The 25,540-nt window shown below is 44.9% G+C and overlaps 1 protein-coding gene across 2 annotated transcripts in view; it reads left to right on the forward strand.

Moving 5' to 3' along the window:
- Positions 1-25,540, forward strand: part of NPAS1 (neuronal PAS domain protein 1) — a 500,301-nt gene that overhangs the window by 409,034 nt on the left and 65,727 nt on the right. For both annotated transcript variants that reach the window (XM_085625659.1, XM_085625660.1), the window contains one exon: positions 18,126-18,238. In XM_085625659.1, coding sequence (XP_085481785.1) covers positions 18,126-18,238 — 113 coding nt within the window. The remainder of the gene's footprint in view (positions 1-18,125; positions 18,239-25,540) is intronic.

The raw sequence follows: 25,540 nt of genomic DNA on the forward strand, positions 1-25,540 counted from the left end.
TGAAAAACTAGCAAACCTGTACATTTTTTAAACCTAAACACGTATGGGACTTCCGTGGCTCTCTCCATAATTTTGCACCCAGAATCCCATACAAACCTCACAATTTTTCTAAAAAAACAAATTTTTCTCACATTTCTGTGATGGAAAGTTCTGGAATCAGTGGAGAGCCGCAAACTTCCTTTCACCCAGCATTGCCCCAAGTCTCCTGATAAATATGATACCTCACTTCTGTGGGTAGGCCTAGTGCCTAAGACAGGAAATGGCCCAAAATGCAATGTGGACACATCACATTTTTCCATTGAAAACTGAACTTTTTTTTTGCAATGTACCTAGCTGTGGATTTTGGGCCCTAACTCAGCCAGCACCTAGGGAAACCTAGAAAACCTGTATCTTTTTTAAAACTAGACACCTAGAGGGTGGACTGACTTACGTCACCACGTTTTTTACCCAGAATCCCTTGCAAACCTCAGATTTTAACTAAAAAACACATTTTCCTCACATTTCTGTGATGGAAAGGTCTGCAATCTGCAAGAAGCCACAAACTTACATCCACCCAACATTCCTGCATGTCTCTGGATAAAAATGGTATCTCCCTTGTGTGTGTAGAACTAATGCCTGCGACAGGAAATGCTCCAAAACATCTATCACAAAATGACCTGGTTTTGCAAGGCGGTAACCTGTGTTTTTGGTCCCGGGCTCAGAGACCATCTAGGGAAACCTACCAAACCCAAAAATGTATACAAACTAGACACGTAGAGGACTCCACGGAGGTGTAGCTGGTGTGGATCCCTCAACGTTTTCTTACCCAGTTTCCCCTGCAAACCTCAAATTTAGCTAAAAAAATCAATATTTCCTCACATTTGGTGTGGGGTCACCGCACCGGCACAAATTTCCTTTCACCCTGCGTTTCCTTAGGTCTCTCGATAAAAATGTTACTTCACTTGTGTGGGTGGCCCAAGTGCCCGTGACAGGGAAGGGCCCAAAACGTACTGTGCAGACATTAAAATTATCTATCACAAAACCCACACCTATCTGGAATTCCCCAGGTGTCTTATTCTGGAAGAATCTGGCACAGTTCTGCAAGGAAAATATGTGACTTTAGTCACAGTTTGAGGTTTGCAGGGCATTGTGAGTTGGAAAACTTATTGGGATCCACGAGAAGCACACCACCCTGTACTCCCCTGGTTGTTTAATTTATGATAATATCTAGAGTTGATAGATTTTCCCTAGAGACAATGTACACCTTGGCAGTGAAAGGAAAAGACCAATATTAGTGCACAATCATCTATTTCTCAAGTACACACACATACTAGGTGGATTTGACATGAGGGTGAGGGAAACGTTCAAAATGTATATTTTATTAAGAAGAGATTTCACAAAAATGATATGCACTGGTAATAATTGAAAAGTCAAAAGAATGATCCAATGACTCACAGCTTGTGAGCTGTAAAACTGCAACAAGGCATCAGCTGCTTCACAGGCCATTCACACACCTTTCATACGTGACACACACAAGACTAGTTCACACTGCCAGCCGCGGCCCAGCACATTTCAACACTCACATCAACAGACTATGCCATTCAAGGGCCCATCACTGTGATAGGCCCACATAACTGACACAGCAATCACACTGGCTGACAGAGTGTGTGCACTGGTGTTTGGCTAGCAGTGTGTGTAGTGACCAGCTGCAAGTCACCACTCACACACTGCTAGCCAAATGCCAGCTCACACACACTGCCAGTCAATCACCAGCTCACACACATTGCCAGCCAAGCACCAGTCCACTCATGCTGCCAGCCAAAAACCAGTTCATGCACACCACCAGCCAAACGCCAGTCTACTCACACCGCCAGCCAGGAGCCAGTCCATGCACAACCCCAGCCAAGAGCCAGTCCACACACACCGCTAGCCAAGCGCCAGTCCACACACATCACCATCACATTTTTTTCAACAAAGAAGAAAACACAAACCAATTGGAAGTAGATACAAAGCTATTACTACAAACACTCAGCTCTAACTAAATATATCACACAAATGCCAACTGTGAAATGTGAACAAAAATATAAAACAATACAGACTAGTCAGTTTACTTTTACACTCATGGTTGCAACCAAAAACTCAGTTGTGTGTGGTGCAATTTAAAACATGTGGGCACACAGTCCATGATTAGAAAAACAATCGAGGCAGTACATACGACTTTCATTCTGCATATTTCTTCGGGCACAGATTCTGCATTTCTTAGTGGGAAAGTCTTTTGTTTGGCTGTGGGAGAAATGTGATGAGGAAAGTAGCGATCTTTCAATCTAGCCACATACTCCACCACTGTAGCTCTCAAAACTCTTGCCTGTTCCACTACAACAAAGCTGCCTATCACAGACTGCTATCACTGAACAAATGTCATCTTTGACTCTGAAGAACAGTCCTTGAATACAAAAAAAGCATTGAACGTTGCTAAATGGAATAAATGGATAGCCAACTTCTTATACCAATTGTAAGCCTTACGGACAGCAGTGTAAGGTTCCAACCACTGATCTACTCTATCAACACCTCCCATGTGTCTGAACCACACTCAGGTTTGAGCAGTTCAGGAACTGACCCCAAACAGTCACAGGTGAAGTACTTCCATCATGGATGGTAGACAGCATGTAGACATCTCTCCTGTCAGAAACATTTATAGCCAGAAGATCATCGCTATGCAAGGCATTGCACTGTCCCTTCTCAAGTGTTTTACAAACAAGCTATTTTGGGTAACCTTTAGGGTTAGAGCAGATTGTGCCACAAGAAACAGTCTCCACTATGAACAATTGCACATCAATGTAGAAGTTATCTACATCTAAATGGTGACCTTTGTTAAAAAGTCCTGTCTGAAGTTATCACACAATTTTCTCACTAACTCCAAAAGTGGACGGACAACCAGGGGGGTCAATACTGGAATACCTTTCAGTGTACTCCCTAAATTGTAGGCATCATGTACTACTCTCAGACAGCATATACATCTTAATTCCATAACATTCCCTCATGCTAGGAATGTAGTGCCTGAAAACCAAACAGCCCTTAAACAGGGCCAAAGACTCATGCACAGATATTTCTCTCCCTAGAACATAAATCTCTAAAAAATCGTTCTACAGAGTGATCAAGGACAGGCTGAATCTTAAAAGATGGTCACAATCAGGTTGATCTTGTGGCAATGCTGAAGCATTATCAAAAAATGCAGAATCCTAAGAAGAAGAAAATACCGTTGCAGGAAATAGAGCTGTTTCCATCAAGGGACTAGTAGTCCAATGTGAAGAGAGTCATGGATTCCTTATAAAGCCCATCAAAAAAGTCAATCCCAAGAACTTCTTCAACCCATCCAGATTAGTGGGAGTCCACCGAATGGCTCTAGAGTAGGGCTTAAGTTTGGTACTGTCATCCCTTAAATAGTGTTCAGCATACAAATTAGTCTGGCCAACATCTCATCCATAAATACTTTGTCCCTAAACAACTGACAAACTTAAAGGCAAAAGGTTTTCAATGTTGACTCTTCACCCTGCAACACCACTAAAGGCAGGCAACACAGATGGCACCATGTTTGGGGCAACCTAGAGTCCACCACTTCCAATGAGAAGCCTTTCAGCCCCAGGCTGAAATCCAGATGCCTCTTGCTGCACTATTGGCACACCAGTGTCTTCCTCTAAAAGCAGCACTTCATCCGCACTGAGAGTGGCTTCATCATCAGATGATTCCTCTCGGACAGAAAATTCACTGCCAGAATCTTGGACTTCCTCTTCTGCCTCAGATGTAGAATCAGTCTCATAATCATGGTCAGAGGAAAACTCAAAAAGCAGATCAACAACTTGCAGAGCGGTAATCCTGCTGCTAGCCATAATCCTTTCTAAGAAAAGTAACTTGACAAATACGTCAACAATACACAACAAAATGTGTAAAATAAGTAATTAACAAAGTGTGGCTTTATCAAATGGAAAGTAAAACTACTGGTAGTCTGAAAGGAAAATCAACGAATACAAACCACACAAAGACCTATATTTTGAAAAAACAATACTACTCATTTGCCAGAGACAGCAATACTCACCAGCACCTACTCTGCATAGACACACAAGCACCAACAATATCCCACTAGAAAGGAAAAACAAAAGAAAATGTACACACAAGACAAGAAAATGCACATCATGCATAAATACAAGTAGCATTTCAGACAAAATAACACAGAAGCTAAATATTCTGCTTTTACACCTTTTACAAAAAAGCATTCCTGCAGGGCAATGATACTTATTTGGAGTAAACAGTACACAAAAACTTGCTCTTACCAAACATATGCAACTGCCCAAACCTCAGATCAACCAGTGATAAAACTGTAAGCTGGAGACTCAAAGCACAACAAAAGCTTTGCACTAGAATAAAAAGGAGAAATAAAACATTACCATCACAAATGCAAATGACGACAAGAAATAAAACAGTTAACTTTATAAAACACTATGAAGTCTACCCATCACCATCCAAATTCCAGCCACACACACTGCCAGCCAAGCGCCAATCCACACACAGCTAGCCAAACTCCAGAACACACAGACCACCAGCCGAACTATAGTTCACACACAAACTTTCCCTGGTATCGTGCGGCTTCTGCCCCCTTGGGGGCAGATGGACCTAAAAATATATAGTCGATCTGCCCCCAAAATTGGAGAAACAACCAAAACATTCATCCCCAAAAGGGGAGTGACCTTTGCCCAATGGGTCACTCCTGAAAACATGATGCCTGACATGTCATAAAATTCCCGGTGATCTAGTGGCTTCAGCCCCCTTTGGAGGCAGATGGGCCTAAAAATAAAAAGCTGATATGCCCACAGGGGGGCAGAAACAACCAAAACATTAACCCCAAAAAGAGGAGCAACTCTTGCCCAAGCAGCCGCTCGCCTAAACATTAGGCGCCATACATAAGAAAATCCCTGGCAGTCTAGTGGCTTCTGCCGTCCTTGGGGGAACATGTGCCTAAAAGTATAAGCTCCAAGGGAAGCAGAAACAGCCAAAAATTCACCTCCCAAAAAGGAGAGTGACCCTTACCCAACGGGCAACTCCCCAAAACATTTTACGCCATGTATATCAAATCCCTGGTGGTCTAGTGGCTTTTTGGCACCCGTGGGGGCAGATTGGCCTAAAAATATGGCCGATCTGCCCCTGGGGGGCAGAAAACGGCCAAAAGATTTCCCCAATAAAGGGGAGTGAACCTTGCCCAAGGGGTCACTCTCCGACATATACAACATATTATCCCTGTTGTCTATTGGGTTATCGACCCCAACAGATGGCAGATCGGCCTAAACACATCTAATCTGCCCTCGGGTGGGGATGCAGACACCCCCAAAAAAATGTCCCTTGATGGGAGTGACCCTTTGCCAAGTGGTTGCTCCCCATAATCATTATAATAAAAAATGTCCCTGGCTTCTAATGAGTTTTGACTCCCCCGGGGAGCAGATCGGTCTAAAAGCCTCCGAATTAGCTCCCGGGGGGGCTGAAACACAAATGACAAATTGCCCACGGGAAGCAACACTTGACTACGGGGTTTCTATCCCAACAACAAAAAAAGAAATCCCTGGTGGTCTAGTGTTGTGGATTCCTGCTCTATGATCGCTGTCCCACCCGTGATCATGGAGCAGGAATCCACTCGAAACAGGCACAGGAGAAAATTTAAACTTGTTCCTTTCCCCCTGGGTCTGTTTCCCCCCCAGGAGAAGGACTCACCTGTTTTGCGTCCTATCTCTGGGCATGCTGTAAGCAAATGGCTTCCATCGGGCCCCCGGCTTCAGTTAATGACGTCGGGGAGCCATGAGCGCACTGATGTCATCAGATTGCCGAGTGGAGGGGTCGGGGTCGGGTGGCAGCAGAAACGCTTCTGCTGCTATCTCTGGTGGAGCCCCATAGATGGGCAGCCCACAGGGGGAGTGCAAACACTTCCCCCATGGGTGGGTGCCAGGCAGAGATGTTTTAAGGCATGGGCAAAGTGGGCTCTGGCCCAGGGCCCCAGTCTTTCAGGGTCCCCCTGATAGAGCCAGTTCTCTTCTGCAGAGAGCATTTTCCCTGATGAACTTTAATACTTCTTAAACAGATTGTTGCAAATAGTATTTTCCTTTAATTTATTTGTAATGTGGGTGAAGTGTGAGAGTCTATTACACACATTTTGCAGACAAATGTTGTGTTTATGTTTCATGCAACATGAATAAAAAAGTTCCTTCTCGATCCAAACAGGATTTTGCATATGAGAAATGAGAAGGTATCATAGAGTTTATTTACAGTAATATTAGCAAGCTGCTGCTGTGTTACAATATTGAAACACACATCACTATCCCTGAATAAAATATATATACACATTTAGAATTTGGAGGAGTGTGCGTGTGCACTGTCAGTGACCTGGCCAAAGAGTGCATGAAAAAACTGAAACTGGATCATAAATTTAAAGCTGACCTGAACAGGGGCGCCCAAAAGACATTTGGCCCAGGGCCCCCCAAATCCTTAAAATGTCCCTGGTGCCCGGATGTAAGTTTTGTATCCTCAGCACACAAGTACCATTGCTGAGGACGTAACCGTTACGCCCATAGCACCCAATGGGCTAAAAATGGAAGGATACATACAAACAGCCAATAACATAAATAATAAGAAACTTTATTGCATGATTTGTTAAAACCCTTGCAACACTTGACAAAAATGAAAAGTCATTATAATATATAAAATTTATAATTTGATCCTATTTTTTTTTTTACAGTATTGTTAAGAACCTCCCGTCATCATGACAAATGGAACTCTGTTATAAATACACTATCCGTAACTCCTATAGTTGTGTTCCAGTAGGAGATTGCAGTCCTGGTAAAATAAACGTCTAGAACCCAGGCCGACTGGCCTGCACGCCTCTCCCCTTCTATTGCCATTTTTGTTGTTCACCACTGTTCGTGTGCATAGCCAATCGGCAAATAAAAATGGTTCGAAGCAGGCTGATGCAAATAGGCCGGAGGGCTATGTCTCAGACCGAGAAGTCGGTAGACATCTCACCTCTGCTAGCTTTTTAACGAAGTGTTCCATAAACCTGACCAAGGCGCAATTTAAGGTGGTGTTCTGTGAGTCGAAACAAGCCAGCACTGCTCCTCTACAAGATCTTACCTCCTTCTCGATCCAAACCCTTTTTAGTAGAGCATTTCTATCCTCTAAGAGGTTAGGGTAGAAACGTAGCACGTGCATTAGGTCTTCCCTATGGTGGCCACAGAGCCGGCACGTTTCCAGGGCACAGACTCTTTCCATTTAGGGAGATTAGAGCTCGTTGGGATCACCCCCATTCACAGCCAATAACATGAGATGAGAGAAGAATACTCCACTGGATGTACCAAGATTTGCCTGACAAAAACTCAAGCAAATGGCTGAGAGTCGTGTTGAAGAAAGCCAAAGGATGAAAGGAGTTGATCCAAAGCCTGCACTAAGGATATTGTTACCAATATGTATTGTCTATTCAACAGTTATGCTATCAAAATATAGACCTTAAAATGACCCCTCTGTTCATCACTTTTTCCAAACCACCTATTACAATACTACCAAAAAAGGCCTTGCTAGTGTTAGATTATGTCTAGGTGAATCCTGTTGGGAATGAGCGATGGGCATTCCAAGGGAATGACAGCATTCCTTGTGGCTTTTATTGACAGGCTTCCTCAACACCACCTGCACTGTGCAAAGCAAGTTGCACACATACCCTTCAAATTGCACAAGTACAGTTGTACTCATAGAATCGGGGAGTTTCCAGCGCTATTCATGTGCACATGCACTAATAACATGCTTAATTTGTGGATCTGGGGGGTATATTTACAAGCAATGTAACGGAGCGCGACGACTCTGCCACTTTGGAAATGCAGGGCTACACCGTATTTTCAGCAATACGGTGTATCCCTGCATTTCCACCTGGCCTGCCTAGCGCCAACGCATGCACCCTTGCACCATAGTGCAAGGGTGACTGTGTTGTGGGAATGATTGTTTATGTGCAGGAAGGCGTCCCTTCCTGTACATAAACAATCTTAAATTGTGATTTGTAACTTCTATGTGTGCTGCTTTTTGCAGCACACATAGAAGTTGTAACTCTTCATTTTTAAAATGATTGTTTATGTGCAGGAAGGAACATCTTCCTGCACATAAACAATCATGCATGACATTTTGCTGTTCCTATGTGTGCTGCACAATGCATCACACATAGAAACATCAAAAGCGAGGAGAAACAGAGCATTTCTCATCATTTCGCCATGTTAAAACCAGGTTTTTTTGGTCTTAATGTTGGTGCTGCCCAATATTTATGCCAGCCTTGTAAATATGGAGCAGCGTCAAAATCAATAAGTGTTGTGGCAGAGCGCCCACTGCAACACCCATCACCACCCACCCTTTTCATGCTAAGTATAGCGGGAAAGGGTGCCTTATTCACAAGGCAGCGTTAAGCCACGTTAAGTGGCTTAATGCCGCCTTGTAAATAAGACGAAGACCGTGTCACCACAGGTACACCAAAAAAAGTGACGTTACTGTGGTGATAGAGGGCTTGTAAATATGCCCCTACTTTTGTAGATTATGCGAAAAGGCAGAAAAATTAGCCAAACAAAGACAAAGTGGAGAAAATATGTAGCACATTTTAGCAGAATAGAGGGCAAAAGTCATACAACAGAGACAGACCGGCCTACTATAAATGTAAGTGGTCAAAAGAGTGGGCTTGGAAAAAGAAGACAGTGCTGGGCGCAAGGGAGAAAGGCTTGGAAAAGGAAGACATTGATTAACTAAAGAGAGACTCCTTGCAAAAACAAAGCTTGGAGAAGGAGATCTGAGCCTGGAACAAAGTTGCATAAGATTAACATAGCTTCGTATAGCGACAGAACCAGAAAAATAGAAAATGAGTGTGGCAAAAAAAAGATGAGGATGGCAAAATAGGAGCAGGATGTGCATACTATAAAAATACGAACAGCACCATAAGGGTTAGGAAGCATAAGGAAAGTAGAGGGTGCTACAACATGGCGGCAGTATTTCCAGCATAGTAATGCCAATGCCATAATTCAACTGTTAGCTATTTACAGCACCGGAAAATGGTTGGTTTTAAATTACCACTCTCCTCTGAATAAGACCCATAGTCTGGATGAAGGGATTAAATGATTTAAGAGAGGCACTTCTTGGCAAAAGAGGATCATAACTGAGCAAGAGAGCTTGGAAATGTGGTGCCTGGCTTACCAAACAATAGACAGAACTTTGGAAAGGAGAGATGGGTCTTACCAAAACCACCACATTTATGAAAAGAATGGCTGAGCCAGGTACGAGACCGGCATGTCTTGGCGTTGATTGATGAAAATTTAGCTTGACTTAAGACAGTCAAAGCTTGGCAAAAGAGAAACAGAATTTGGCAAAGTAAACGTGGGCCATGCAAATAGGAGACAGTTCTTGGAAAAATTGGGGCAGATTTACAAGCCCCTTGCGTGGCCATTGCGTCACTTTTTTGATGTAACGGCGGCGCAATCAATGCGGCCAATTTACAACGTGGCACATCTAGGGAGATGCATCACGTTGTAAAGCCCTGTGTCACATTATACCTGCACCAGGTATAATGTATGCAGGGTGGGCGTTCCCACGCAAAAAGCCATGTAAAACTGAGGCATTGAAATTTACATTTCACTGCGTCACTCTACGCCTTCACTGCGTTATAATCCCTACACCTGCTCAGACCAGGCGTAAGGAATGATGCAGGGCTTTTGGTATGGGCCTCACCTATCTGGCACATTGCAGGAGTTGTGTCACTGCCATGAGCAACTCCAGCAATGCGTCACTTTTGTGCCAACAGATGCGTCAGTATTTATGACGCATTTGTTAATCCTTGCGCCATGGAGCACTGTATTGTAAATACATTGCATTCATGGTGGCGCAAGGACATTTGGCACTAGCGCAAGGAAACTGACGATCTATGATGATGCGTCAGTTCATTGTAAATCCGCCCCAGTGACTTTTGAAAACACAGGCTTACCTTATCTGACGTGACCCAAAGCATTTCGGCCCGAGCTAGAGCATGCTAAACAGTGACAGAGCTTAGTAAAAGAGAGAGGGGCAAGTGACTGACAAACAGACAGACAGACAGACAGACAGACAGACAGACAGATAGAAAGATAGATAGATAGATAGATAGATAGACAGACAGACAGATAGATAGATAGATAGATAGATAGATAGATAGATAGATAGATAGATAGATAGATAGATAGATAGATAGATAGATAGATAGATAGATAGATAGATAGATAGATAGATAGATAGATAGATAGATAGATAGATAGATAGATAGATAGATAGATAGATAGATAGATAGATAGATAGATAGATAGATAGATATCTCTACCAGGTAGATATATGTGGAGTTGTGGAGTTAACTAGTAACTCTATACATACCTTCACTGTTCTGTCTTTGATATTTGGCGGCGTGTTATTTAAAACCTGATGTTCTGAAGTCACATTTTTTGGGGGGTTATGGCTTTGTTCGATGGGACCCCATATCTTTCTGTTCTTCATAAGTCCTAGAGACAACCTGCCAGACCCCACTAGTGACGGAGAGTCACTGAATGGAGCCTGAAGGAGAGGACAGCACCATTGCCCCTGGTTCTGGATCACACCTCCTGCTTGGAGATGCCCGGCCGCAGAGGCGGAGAACTGAGAAGGAGGCTTCAGACAGCCCAGCTTGGTTTTTGATTTCACCCTGCTTCTCTTTTATCTGGGGAACTTTTAAAAGATTTATGTGCAGCGTGGAGTGAAAGGGAATGAGAAAGCAGGGCCCTGCGGCCTGGAGCACAACGCAGGCTCTCGTGAACCTGGGGTGTGCATGGGCCGCCTCTGCTTTCCAGACATAGGGTGATGGGGGCTCAGGCACTGTGCCTCCCTGAAGACCCCTAATAACGATTGCCGCTCTGCACCCCAGTATCAGGCAGCCCTGAGTGGTGCACGGAAGCATACACTGGATGTGACGGGCAGGTACAGTCAAGCCAGGCGCGCAACGCCCATTGGGCTCAAAGGGCTTCAGCCCCCCACCCCCATGTTGTGTGTCAGCCAGGGCTGAGACAGCTTCCCGGGCACAGACAGCAACACCCGAGTACTTCACAGGTCTTTAAAAGACCATTTACTTGCCAACGAGGCTTTGTTGTGTTTTCAACCCTTCTTAGAGCCCCTGCAACTCCACACTGCATTTTGCTGGAAGAATCAGCCCCCCCCCCCCCCCCGAAATTTTTAGTAGCCCCCCACGAAGTTTGGCTCTAGTTGCGCCTCAGAGTCAAGCCCACGTAGGTTGGATCCACCCGAGTCTGTTGGATCATCTGCAGGTCTCCAGCTTTACCCTTCCTGACTGCCCTGGTGCTTGTACCCTCATGCGCCACTCGTTTAAGCGCATACTGAACTGAGCTACATTCTCCTTCGCCCTGGTGCGATGCCATTACACCGATGCTGGCCCTCACGGATTCCCTCAGACTCCCGGCATGCCTGCGCAGTCTGGAACACTTCGGATCCAAGAAGACAGACATGGTGTCTGCCTCTCCTCTCTTTTCCCTCCACTTCCCTCTCAGTCATTTCTTGCTATTTCTCACCTTCTACAAATATGTGTTTCCTTTCTAACACCCACCCCCCATCTCTCACTCCCCAAATCCTCTGTTGTCTCCTATCTATCTGTCTGTCTATCTATGTAACCTTCACCTTACCTCCTTCTACTTTTCTCTCTCCATTCGTCTGTTTTATTTTCTCTCTCTTCCCTCCTCCCTCCTCACCCTCATCCAGATCTATCTTTCCTTATCTACTCTATCTTTCTCTACCTTTCTCTGTCGATGTATCTCCCCTATCCTTCTCTCTTTCCTTAGCTTCACTCTCTATCGCACACACTACACTAAACTGTCTCTTTTTCTATCTTCCTGTCTCCTTCTCTCCTCTCTCTACCCATTTCGTCTTTCTTCTCTTTATGTAGCTTAGTCTGCATTGTTTTAAATATCTCCTTACTGTCTCTCACTGTTTCCCTCGGTCTGTCTCTCGCATGCAGCTTCAACCTTCAGTCAGGCCTCGTGATCTTACAGGTCACCCCCACAGTCCTATGTAGGGTGACCACCTGACTCCAGGTCATTGTGGACACTGCCTCCAGTCCTGAGGTTTTCACTTACACATCTTTTTTTTCCAGAATTGTTGGTGTACTTGGTTCAATGGAGGCGAAGCAAGATTACAACACTCAGAATGCTTTTGATTGTAACATAACTTAACATGTGTATTTGTAAAGCGCACGTTCACCCGGAGGTATTGTGGCGCTGAATAACAGATGTTTCTGGTTACCCAACTCAATGGTACTCATTTTATGGACCTCATATGGATGAAAGGCTGAGTGGACCTGCCGGGATAAGAACCTGTGACCATGAGGTCAAACACAGGCCCCTGCAATGGAGGCATTAGTCCACTGAGCCACCAGACCCGGATTAGCATAAGAAAGTTGAGGACCTGAAAGAGTGTGTGTAATGACCTGGACGGCGGTGGTCAACCTACTCCTTCGACTTGCACATTTGGTGTAACATCACATGTTTGGGGTGCAAAATGAAACAAAAGCTGAATAACTAAATATATACATATATGCATACACATACATATACATAAATGAGATAGAAAATCCGTGCTTTGCTTGTATTGTGACTTTTCTTGAAAATGTATTGTTCTGTGCACTTTTTTTTAATCATATGCAAAAAAGTTTTAAAATATAATTCTGATTTTGAAGACAAGCTAGCAAATGATTTTATTAGAATCCCACCAAGACGTATGTTGTCATTGCAAAGAATGTTTTCACAATTGTATGTATGCATGAGTGAATTGCAGAGGGGAAGTTTGCAAATGAGAGTATGAGTTATGGCATTTCTATGCATTTCTAGTATGTTTACATTGTAACCTGTATGAAACATTTTTTTAAAAACTTTCTTTACCATTTTAGTACATTATATCAGAACAAACATGAGTGCTCACTGTCATTGCCACAACAACTTAACAATATAAAAGTGTTGACCAAATAGAAGCCAATACATCAAGAAAGAACAGGGAAAGAAGGAAAAATGTTTAATTTGTGAATACAGTCCCGGTGGCCCGCCCAACTCACAAAAATGAAAATGTCCGCCTCCATCAGCCCAACATCCAGCCCTCCCACAAAAAAGCAGCTTTGAACAAGACATATAATCAAGAACAACATCCCCTGCAACATACAGAAGAACATTAGTAAACGTGCAATTGTGATCAACAAGCTGGTTACCCCACCCCGGCCGGGACTATACCTTGTTCGAGCTGCGAGCCAGTAGCTCGGTGTTCAGTCTCCACATAATTCCTGATTGGCCCCCAAATATCTTTGGGACGGAAGAAGCGAGGCAGCGTACTGGAATAGACTTCACTGTTAGTGTTGCAGAGTGCTAGTCTGTTCAGCCAACTTTGTAATGTGGGAACTGTCTTGCGGCCCCAATGAATAGCGATTTCCATTTTGGCCAGCAGTAAACTAATTGTTCTGTGCACTATTGATACAATATGAACACATGGTGATGATGGTGAAGTGCTCTTCTTCCTCCCTGTCCCCTCTGTGGGAGGGCAGGTGAGGAAGAATTGGGCAAAGACGGGGTTGAACGTTCCTGATGGCAGTAATACTAGTGTTTCCTCTTTTTTGGGGTGGGGCGGGGGGTTACTTCCACTTTGAAGACCAACACATTGACCTTGTTAGTGTTTGTACTAGATCTAAAAAAGTAGGTTTATGTGATTCCAACCATTACAACATACATTGTGCAATGTGTGGGGGTGAATAGTGAGCATGTCAGCACCACATCTATTGTTATTGGTTTCCTTTTCTTACAGGGGTAGGTGCCCCATAACTCTTCATCTGGTACCCAATGTTTCTGCTAGTCGCAGGCTCTGCTTTCCCCTTATGAGGTTTATTAGTTTACTAACTGTGCTGAGATGAGGCATGGCCTGTCATCAGGGTTCAACTGAGATAGAAAATAGGCCTGGCCGCAAACTAAAAGTAGCCGCCATTAGTAAATTAGATAGCCAAAGAAGTGGCCCATATTTGTAAATTGGGGCAGTGTTGAACTTGTAAAGAAGCGGTATGTGTTTTGCAAGGTATGGAAGATTGCATGCATTTGTGCTTGCGGAAGGTAATGTTTGTGGTATTATCAGGGAACTGAATAGTAAAAGCAGGCCCACAAACAGCCAAAAAACAGGCCTACATACTGACAGGGCAGACCAGCCTATCAGGCACTGCCTGATTGCCCTACAGGCCAGTCCCGCCCTCCCTGTGATCTCCTGTCAACCCTCACACCTCCTCTAGATCTTGGTTGCCCAGATGCATTCAGGCCTATTTCCCCTGCCCTTTATCCTCCATTATCATCCCACAGTATGGTTTTTTGTTTTTTAACTCTCCCCTGTGCCTAACTCATTGTGGGTGCCTGTAAACCTAGGGTGAACAGACGTCCCGCGTTTGCCGGCACTTTTTTCTAATTTAAATACATGTCCCGTTTTTGTTAATAGGATCAGACGAGCACGTACATGACATTATTTGGTTTTTTATGCATTTTTATATAGTGCATACTTTACCCGAAGGTGTCAGAGCGCTTTACAATAGAACCAGTTACATTACATAAGGACTTCAGAGTATATGAATTACATATAAGATATGAAACAGATCCATGCGTCTAAACACAGAAAGAAAATGTTGTTTACGAAAGATGTGCAAGTTAAACTAACAGCATAGATATATTCTGCCAATATTGGTGGGAAGCGAGCACAAAGTATTGGTTGAAGTCAGCTCAAAGAATATAGAAAAAACATAATCATATTATAGAGCATAGCATTATGATATTGAATGGCTGGTAAATTTGAAAACGCGTCCAAAATGGATCCAAGGGCCCCAGCCACCAGCCCTCACCCCGCGATCATTGCAGTGCTTGCATTTTCAACTGCCCCCTTCTCACACCGGGGACAGCGGTTCTGTGCTTGCAGGAGCCGCCTGTCATGCTGGTTCATGCTCACAACACAGCAGGTATCAGAGATGTGTGAAACAGAATCCCATAGAGCACCAGCCAGAGCCTACTCTCACCATAGTAAGGTCTTTAATGGTAGAGCTAGGTTCACTCCAAGTTACTCAGGCAGTGGGTGGGGGCAGGGTGAACGGCAAAAGGAGGCATCCTAAATTACACAGTCTGGGGTACAGAGGATACAAAGGCACACATCAAAGCTTATCCAGTCCTGTTTTTAGGTCTTGCCTGGCTATCGCGTAAGCGATCGCTCAGCAAGACTTATGTAGGGGCTTCAGAAAATGCTCCCAAAGGCTTCCCAGGTGGATCGGGTGGCGGTTACGTGCACAACCACGCGCATTCCATTTGCCACCAGCTACTTCCTGCGCGTGCGCCTCCTCACACATTCAGAGAGATTTAGTAAGGGGCACAAGACCTTAGGAATGCGGTTTATGGCCAGTGCATGTGAGGCATTCAAGCGCGAAGCTGGCATCTGGCATCGGACTTGAAAGCTGCAGACTGCTTTCGCCAGCGTGCGCTCTGCCTCACTTCCTGCATCCCCTCTTACAACAATTAACTTTCGTTATAACTCACACCCCATATGCTCGTTCACTCCCACCATTCCTTTGATGTCCGCTTTTCTTGTTGTTTACAAACCACGCCACACACTGCTGCACGCCACACACTGCTGCACGCCACACACTGCTGCACGCCACACACTGCTGCACACCGCACACTACCGCACCCCACACACTGCTGCGCACACTGCTGCATTACACACTGCTGCATTACACACTGCTGCACGCCACACACTGCTGCACGCCGCACACTGCTGCACGCCTCACACTGCTACACGAAACACTGCTGCATGCCTCACACTGCTGCACGCCTCACACTGCTGCACGCCACACACTGCTGCACACCACACACTGCTGCACGCCTCGCACTGCTGCACGCCTAACACTGCTGCACGCCGCACACTGCTGCATGCCGCACACTGCTGCACTCCGCACACTGCTACACGCCACACACTGCTGCATGCCACACACTGCTGCACGCCACACACTGCTGCATGCCGCTGCACGCTACACACTGCTGCACGCCACACACTGCTGCACGCAGCACACTGCTGCACGCCGCACACTGCTGCACGCCGCACACTGCTGCACGCCGCACAATGCTACACGAAACACTGCTGCACGCCACACACTGCTGCACGGCACACACTGCTGCACGCCGCACAATGATACACGAAACACTGTTGCATGCAGCACACTGCTGCACGTCGCACACTGCTGCACGCCGCACACTGCTGCACGCCGCTGCACGCCACACAGTGCTGCATGCCTCACACTGCTACACGAAACACTGCTGCACGCCACACACTGCTGCACGCCGCACACTGCTGCACGCCACACACTGCTGCACACCACACACTGCTGCACGCCGCACACTGCTGCACGCCGCACACTGCTGCACACCTCACACTGCTGCACGCCGCATACTGCTGCACGCCGCACACTGCTGCACTCCACACACTGCTTTTATGCGAGTTTATGCTACTGACATTGTAAATGACAATGCCTTTTATTTGTTTTAAAACCAAAACATAAATAAAAGGCATTGTAATTTTGCAATGCCAATAGCTCAAACTCTTATAAATGCGAGACCTATTGCATTGCAAATGCTTGTTACATTTGCTTTCTGGTACTTGTAATCTTTTTTTACCATTACATAAAAGACTTCAAGTCCCAGAATGCAAAGAAATCAGACTGAATGTGAGCTAGTCCTCCATTTTTGAAATGGTGAGAGGTGTACAGATTTTGAAATACTTTTTCATTTTTTTTTATAAATAGCCTTTTTAGTAGATTTATAGTTTATGCCTCTGTAGCCCAATGTTTGGCTCTTGTCGTTGTGACACTTCAAAGTGTATGGTAGATGGCAATGTTTAGTCCTACTTCTAAGTCTAGCACTGTCCCAGATTTTGGTACTAAAAATCTGGTCACCCTGTGTAAACTCCTCCGCCATCTCCTCACCACCAGAGTTTACTGTTGCTTCTTCCTGGCTGTTGTGTAACTTCCCTTTAACTCAGTATTAGTCCACAATACTAAAATACTGAACTTTTCGCCCTTTTTATGGTACCCCAGTGTTATATTTTCAGTCAAAGCGTCGAGTACCCTGAAAATCCAATTTGCTCAATATATTGTAATTGGATAACATTGAAATTCAGTTTGACCCGCAACTTCTCTTGTCGGATTCCGCGACGAGGCTAGCAGATGCGGCCATATTGTTCATTTCCGCTAGTCATGATTGTGGGATCCCGAAAAAATTGTTTATTTTGAAGTTGAATGTTGAGGTAAGAGGTGTTATTCCAAGGTTGCCGACAGGCAGGTATTTATTGTGCCAACATGGGTGTGATATACTCAAACACTTAGAAATTTTAGAGATTGCAATGCCTCAAAGTTGAGACATTTTCTTCGTTTTTGATCATTTGCTCCACAATAAATTGCCCGTTCCACAATTAGAAACCACCGCTCTTCCTGCAAAACAACAATTGTTACATGAGCCAAAACTGAGAGCTCCGAACCCTGTTTCCGTGGAGGTGCTCGGGCATACAGCGTCCGTTTGTCCAATCATTCGAAACCCACAGAGTAGTCTATTTCCCAACTTTGAAAAATCAAACTTCTTTTTATCGACGTGGAATGCGAGGATTCAGTCCGATCCATAGTCTCCGGAGCCGGGCTACGAGGCTTTGCCTCATCCTCTCGACACGAGGCTGGCCCCCCCGGGACTCCCAGCACGGTAACACGCGGAGCTACCGACACAGCGAGATACAGGTTTATGCCTGCTTCATATCAATATTTATGGCAGATTCTCATTTTTTTCAGTTTTTTCTTTTTGGTAAATAATTTAATATTCTCATATTTTGATGTATTTTTGATAGTCATCGAATTTGAGCAGGTAAAATATGACCACCAAACATATTGATATTTGTTTAGCTACTTGAAACAAGATGCGCTCCTGTAGCGTTGTTTTCATTATCGTATTGAATTTCAATGTATCTTAAAAAATGTTTTTTTTCAGATCCGCTCAGCCCCTTGGCCATTGAAAGTGACGCATTAGATCGATCCTTCTTTGTTCGTATGAAGTCCACCCTGACCAAGCGGGGACTCCACGTGAAGACCTCAGGTTATAAGGTGAGTGAATGATCCAGCGAGCATTGAGATCTGGTTAGTTCGACTGACTGTATGTGGAGTGTTAGTTCAAAGGCTTTCGTTAGCAAGAGCGATAGACAAGGCTCTGAGATGAGAAGGGGGAGTTGAATGGCATTCACACATGAAGAGAGAGTTGTAGAAAACTCCTCTGGGCAGGGGGGAAATATGTTTCTGGGTATCAGGACTGTTCTTCTTGTGCTCGGTTTTGGAAACGTAATCTCTGCAACCCTCTGATGGAAGAGTGATCAGTGCTTAATTTGAGCCTGTGGTTTCCAGCGCTGGGCACCAGCACTTATTTCTCAGCACCGGCACTTATCCCAGTCTGCCACAATGTGGCACTGTTTGTCTAATTTGCATATGAGCACAACAACAGTTGTTTATAAATTCTGTGTACACTAAAATGACTGAAACCTGGCACCCAAGCCATTGTTATGGCTTTTGGGGCCTGGAATAGTCTGAATTCTCACACTTATAGGGTGTGATGGTTACTAGTTGTGTTGGATCCGTAATTGGCAGTACGGGCAGGCACAATGGGTGGTTCAAGCAGCTGTGGCCCCCTGACGAGGGCCTGGCACTTATTATTTTTTTTTGACAAATCAAACACTGAGGGCCATATGTAGGTAGCCTAATACCGGTCGGTAACGGCCGATTTTCGGTAAATATCCCGTTACCGACCGGTATTTAGGCTTTTGCTATGTAGGGGGAACATTTCAGGATTCGGTAATTTACCGAATCGGTAAAATTACCGAATCGGTAATTTTACCGATTCGGTAAATACCGAATCCTGAAATGAGATGTAGGTGACACTCAAATGAGTGATGTGTAGGGAAAATAATTCGGTATTTAGCACCAAATATATGTTGGTGCTAAATACCGAATTCATTGCAAAAAGCAATATTTTGCTGGACTAACAGTGCCATGTGGCAGACATACATGCCCTTAGGGCATGTATGTGCGCCACATGTGCACACATGCAGGAATCAGGGGTGCAACAGGGTGTCAATGTGACACCCTGCCACCCTTGAATGTGCTCCCCTCATTACCGAATCGGTAAATACCGATTCGGTAATTACCGAATTTCTCCGATTCGGTAATATTTACCGAATGATTACCTACATACGAGTTACCACTTCTTAAATACCGAATCGGTAAAGTTCGGTATTTAAGAAGTGGTAACTTGTATGCTACCTACATATGGCCCTGAGAGTGGTATATATGTCTCTAAAAGTGGAATTGTGAAGTACATCGTTTCGGCTATAGATTTAAGGGCTTGGGTTAGATGGCAAGAGCAACAAGTGTTCTGGATGCAATGGATAAGATCAACTGGGACCATATTACAGAAAGGGTGCACTGCCCTTGTCTGCACCTTAAACTTAGTGTACTGGCGCAGACCATGCCAGTATGCCTTATGACAATGAATGGGCTGTTCCCAGTACAGGCACAAACCTGTAGTGGTTGGGCGACACGCATGGGCATGCTGGGCAGTTTTAAATGTTTTTATTTCATTTCTGTGAGTGGTTGTGTAGGCAGGGCCCAGTGCACTGCTTTTTCCGGTGGCCTATAATGCGGTTAAGACAGACCTGGCTAGAACTGACAACAAATCTGACTTCACCAGTTGGATTTAGGGCTCAGACAAGCTTGCATTTTCTCAAAGATCTGGCCATGTTTTGCTTCAATGAAAAAGTGACAGCAATCACCCATAAAACTATCGCCTTCCTAAAATAGTTGGTGATTTAGAGCCTCCTCATTTCTGCCTCCTGTCTTGCACCTGGATTGGATAGGTTTTGCTAAGGAGACATTCCCCCCTCCATTCCCCCACCCCGTCTGGTGCATTTCGTCCTCCCCCACTCCTAACCTACCTTCCTACGTCTTCCACCACACCCTCTTCCTGCGTCTACTTAGCCCCACCCACCACCCCTGTCCTCCTCCCCCTTCCAGAATCTGCTTAATGGTAGCCGCTGTGCGACCGAACCGCTGACATGTTGAAGGCACACCAAAGGCAAGCTCGTCTTCATCCGTTCTTGCCTGGACCGTGCCCAGACCACCCACAGCCGCTACTTCACAGCAATACTACATGCATTGGACCCTGGATGCCTCTCCAACTACTGCTGCTGCACCTCACAGAACAGTGGAATCTTTCTCTCGCTCCCACTGTCACTTCAGCTCCAGCAACTCAGCTCCACACACTCCCCTCGCCCAGAACCCGACGTCACCATCTCACAATCTCACAATCTCACCCAACAGCATGATGGACCTCTACATACCCTCACATGCATGCTCCTAAACACCAGCTCTCTCAAAAGACACACCATCAAAATGTGCAGCCTCATTAACAACAGCACACCAGACTTCCACTTCCTAACAGAAACCTGGATGAACTCTGCCTCGCTCCCGACATCGATGTTGGCGTTCCAGCAGGATATAAAAATTGCATGCCGGGACCACCTCCACAAACTAAGCCGAGGCCTCGCCATAGTCTACAAAGACACCTTCAAAAGAACAACCCACACTAACCCAGACAACCCTTTCATGGAACATATACACTTCAACCTGAAAGCAAACAACAGCACCACTGTGAAGGGCATCCTAGCCTAAAGACCAACCAGTCCGCAAAGCAACTTCAGCAACCTTATCTCAGACTTCATCGCCCCCCCCCCCCAAAAAAAAAATGATGGGCTGGAGTACTACCCTGAGCTATTTCCGGTGGTTTGACTTACCCTTTGTGTGTTTCACATACCACCCTACGTGGCATGGGTGTGCCCAGATGTGGGTACCATGCATACTGTGCCACTGGAACCAAGCTGTCCCGGGCTGATAAGACCATACCTAGGGGTGGGCGGAATTTGTGTAGTCGCGCTACGCAAACCTCCGCGAAACGGTAAATCACAGCGAGCACGCAAAAGTTCCGTGAACACGCGGAATTGCTTTTTCCGCCCGTTCGCAGTGCTTTTTTCCTGTTCGCAAACGCTGTTTGCATGCTCGGGGAGAAGTATCTCGCGAACACGCATTTTTAAAGCGCAAAAGCAAAAAATTCCGCAAAGTCGCGCATTGCGGAATTTTTGGTAATTCCACGTTCTCAGCGTAACGCGAAATTACCCAAATTCCGCGAGTGGAACGGAATTTACCACCCATGCCTACCCATAACTAGTGTGAAACCTGTCCTGGGTTGCTTGTGTTCTGGTTTAGGGAGGACCTTGCTTGGCAGTTCGGGCTGGACTGTTCCCATGAGGAGCAGGGTCAAGACTGATTTGCATATGGCTGGGTCCAAATAGAGGTGGCATGGTGAGCATAGGAGCAAAGGGTTTGAGTGCTACCCAGAGCTATTGCAAGAGTTAGACTTATTGCAAGCAGCCTCCCATCACCTTTTGTGTGTTTAACTTACCGCTCTAAGTGGCATTGGTATGCCCAGAAGTGGGTCCAGTGCTCACCGAGTCACTGGAACCAAGCTATCCCCGACTGATGAGCCTATAACTAGGGCTAAACCAGTCCTGGTTTGCTTATTTTGTGGTTCAGGGAGGAATGGGCTGGTCTGTTCCCATGAGGAGCAGGGTCAAGACTGACTTGCATATGGCTGGGTCCATATTGAGGTGACATGGGGCCATATGTAGGTGGCATACACTTTACCGATTCTTAAATACCGAATCTTACCGATTCGGTATTTAAGAATCAGTAAAGTGTATGTAGGTAAAAATTCGGTAAATGTTACCGAATCGGAGTAAGTCGGTAATTACCGAATCGGTATTTACCAATTCGGTAATGAGGCATACCTTCCCATTGATTGAATCAATGGGAAGGTATGTCTCATTACCGAATCGGTAAATACCGATTCGGTAATGGGGGGAGCACATTCAAGTGTGGCAGGGTGTCACATTGACACCCTGTTGCACCCCTGATTCTTCCATGTGTGCACATGTGGCGCACATACATGCCCTAGGGGCATGTATGTCTGCCACACTGCACACTTCACAGTGCACAAAAATGCATTTTCACACCTATTCGTCATTTACCACCAACTATTAGTTGGTGGTAAATAACGAATCCCCACACCCACCACACAGTCCCCCTACATCTCATTACTGTATTCGGTATATACCGAATCGGTAAAATTACCGATTCGGTAATTTTACCGATTCGGTAAATTACCGATTACAGAAATGAGCCCCCTACATGTCAACAGCCTAAATACCGGTCGGTAACGGTATAATTACCGAAAATCAGCCGTTACCGACCGGTATTGGGCTACGTACATGAGGCCCTTAGTGAGCAAAGGAACGATAGGTTGGAGTGCTACCCTAGCTCTTGCCAATGGTTAGACTTATTGCAAGCAAGCTCCCATCACCATTTGTGTGTTCCATTCATCCCCTCTCACACCATCAACTCCAAGAACTTTTTTCTTCTCAGTGACTTCAACTTCTACCTGGAAGACCCTTGCAACCACTGCTCCTCTGACCTCTTCAAGAGTCTACACAACATAGGACTTTCCCAGCTTGTCACAGACCCTACACACAATGCAGGACACTTTTTAGGTGTAATCTTCACCTCTGGCAACTACATCACCTGGTGCTCAGTCTCATCATTCACTTGGTCCGACCCCTACATTATCCATTTCAATATCTCCACATCACAAGCCAAAGCTCGCCCAAGCACCAAACAACCCAACCAGAACTGGATCAGAATAACAGAAACAGATTTGTGCTACACAGAATCGCAGAATCTTATTTTTGTTCCCCAACTCTCCCGATCTGGTAGTAATTCATGAAGTCTTGGCTGTTAGTTAGTCCATTAGGCTATCTGCTTTGACTTCATTCTGTTCTCCTCTACTTTAAACACTGTAAAACAATAATAGTTCTAATTCAAGATTCAGAGAAGATCATCATGAATGAGGTCTTAGCTCTGGTGTTAGTGTTCCTGCCTTTAATTCCATCTCCTGATACTGCTCCCACTTTCAAAATGTTATCTTCACCATCTTAGATGGAGTTGAACCAATTAAAATCAAAAGAAAATTGTCCCTGAGAAATCTGCACGGTGTCTCAACTCTAAGCTTGCAGAGAAGAAAACATTTCTCATAAGGAAAAAATATAGATCAGGGATTTGATATAATTATTATAAAAATAAATATTATTATTAATCATCATCATAGCTTGTTTCTATATAGATCTTAAAACAACACTTCTGTTGTTTCTAAGCACTGATAACTGATAACAGGTGTTACTCTAATGGTGTGATTCTCAAAGTAGGGCCCCGGGGCCACATGCTGCTCTCCCGACCTTCACGATTGGCCGACGGGTTAACTGCAGCACTGGGCTGCTATTTACTTCGGTAAGCACTAACATGAAGATTTTAATTACAAGCTAACTGAACTTTATTAAATTATTCTAATGAAGTATCCTGCAACATTTACTCACCCACAAAGCCCCACTTCTATCCTGCTACCATTAATGCGGGCCTCGGGCACACCACTGACCACACTTTGCGGCCCCTCGGAATACGTTTGACAGTATCCATGGTCTAATATAATTTCATTATACTATAATGAGCGTTCATCTCCACTTCTTTGTCAGCTACTTTCTACCTCAAAAATAAATTGACGGTGTACCGTTTCATGATGACATTTCACTCTGTGTCCTTCTGTGCACACATGCATGTGTACATAGCTGCTTCTAGTGTCTCTGTCTGCCTTGGATATAATAATAATAATCCACATTTGTAAAGCGCGACCAATCACCCATAAGGGTCGCTAGGGGCCATCGGGAAGATTAAGCAAGCTATTGCCCAGAGTCACATGTTGCTCGGCTAATCTGCCACCGGCGCCGGGGATCGAACCCTGATCCCCAGATTCCGGAGTCAGTTGCCCTGGCCGCAGGACCACACCTCTTCCTGGCTTCTTGCTAATCAACTCCTGGTCAGGTAATGTCAGCAAGTGCAGCAGAGGATATTCCAGCTTGCTGGTGATCGAGGATCCATCTATGCCCGGGGCTTCAGCAGCAGTCAGGGTGATTCAAGGGGCGCGTGGGTTTGCTCGCCTTGCTGCTGATCAGCCTGTTAAATCCTTCTCTTGAGATGGAAGAAGGTGTTGAGGATGAGAGAAAGATGAATGTAGCCTCACTGCATGAAGTGGGTAACTGTCCCCTACATTAGTCGGGGAACATTTCAAGGGACATGGAGACCTACCCCCACGCAGTTTGTGGTGAGGAGCTAATATCTGTTCAATAAAGTCACTTTAAAACCTTCAAGAATGATACCCACGCCACCCCTAGATTTCACCAGGTTAAAATGTTGGTTTCTGGTTCTTCGAATTGCAAGCGCAGTGCTTAATTGGCAACAATAAATAAATAAATAACTACACGAATAGATGCCGCATCCCAAAGTTTTTTTTCTGTGGAGCTGACTACTAGCACTGCTGAATGTCATGGTTGTCTAATATCATGGCTGTCTACTCCTGATTTCACTTAGTGCCTCTTTTTCCACCACCCTACGCTTCCTGTCACTTAACGCTTGCTGGTTCTTTTTGATCCCTGCTACTCCCTTTATTGATGTTTTCCTATGAAGAGTACTGTCCAACTAAGTGAGTCGACCATAAACTACTTCTCCATCCTGTTTAATCTCAATGTACATAAAGAAACTCGCACTCCAAGAGGAGACATTTTCCCTCTGTACAAAACTGCTTTGAACCATCTAAAAGCAGACTGTGTTTATATCAAATAATCACGAGCCTCAAGATTAAGTTATCCCCAGATGGGCATGGACTAAGCATCCAACATGGTGGACCCTTTTAGTCCAGTTTTTAGGATTTTGGAGGGTTTAAGTTGTTTCTAATTCATTGCCCCTTCAAAGGATGTTAGAACATGCTTGAATGGACATTTATTGGCAATGGGAATGTGCACTTAAAATGGTGGCTATTTTTATGTTATGTATGTATTTATTGCATTTGCACTTTTATGGTCATTTGACTGAAATAAAGTATTTAGATGATGATACTTTCCTATATTATTTTCCATCCTTTTTCTGGCTTACATAGGATCAAAATCTGATGATGAAAAATAAGTCCTTGTCGCCAAAAATGAGTGCCTTTGTGCACTGGCTCTTATCTCTGAAACAGCATGTTTTCTTCCTTCAGAAAGAACATTCACACCTCAAATCCAAAGAAACAATGGAACACCTTCTTGTATACATTCTTTTTCCTGATGAAGAAGAAACAGAGGGGCTCATTTATCAAGAAATCACACAGCCCGGTACAGCAGGAGCAAGACACCTTGGCGCACTGCGTTATAGGGAAAGGGCAAG

The sequence above is a fragment of the Triturus cristatus genome, chromosome 9 (genome assembly GCF_964204655.1).
Source record: "Triturus cristatus chromosome 9, aTriCri1.1, whole genome shotgun sequence".
NCBI lineage: Eukaryota > Metazoa > Chordata > Amphibia > Caudata > Salamandridae > Triturus > Triturus cristatus.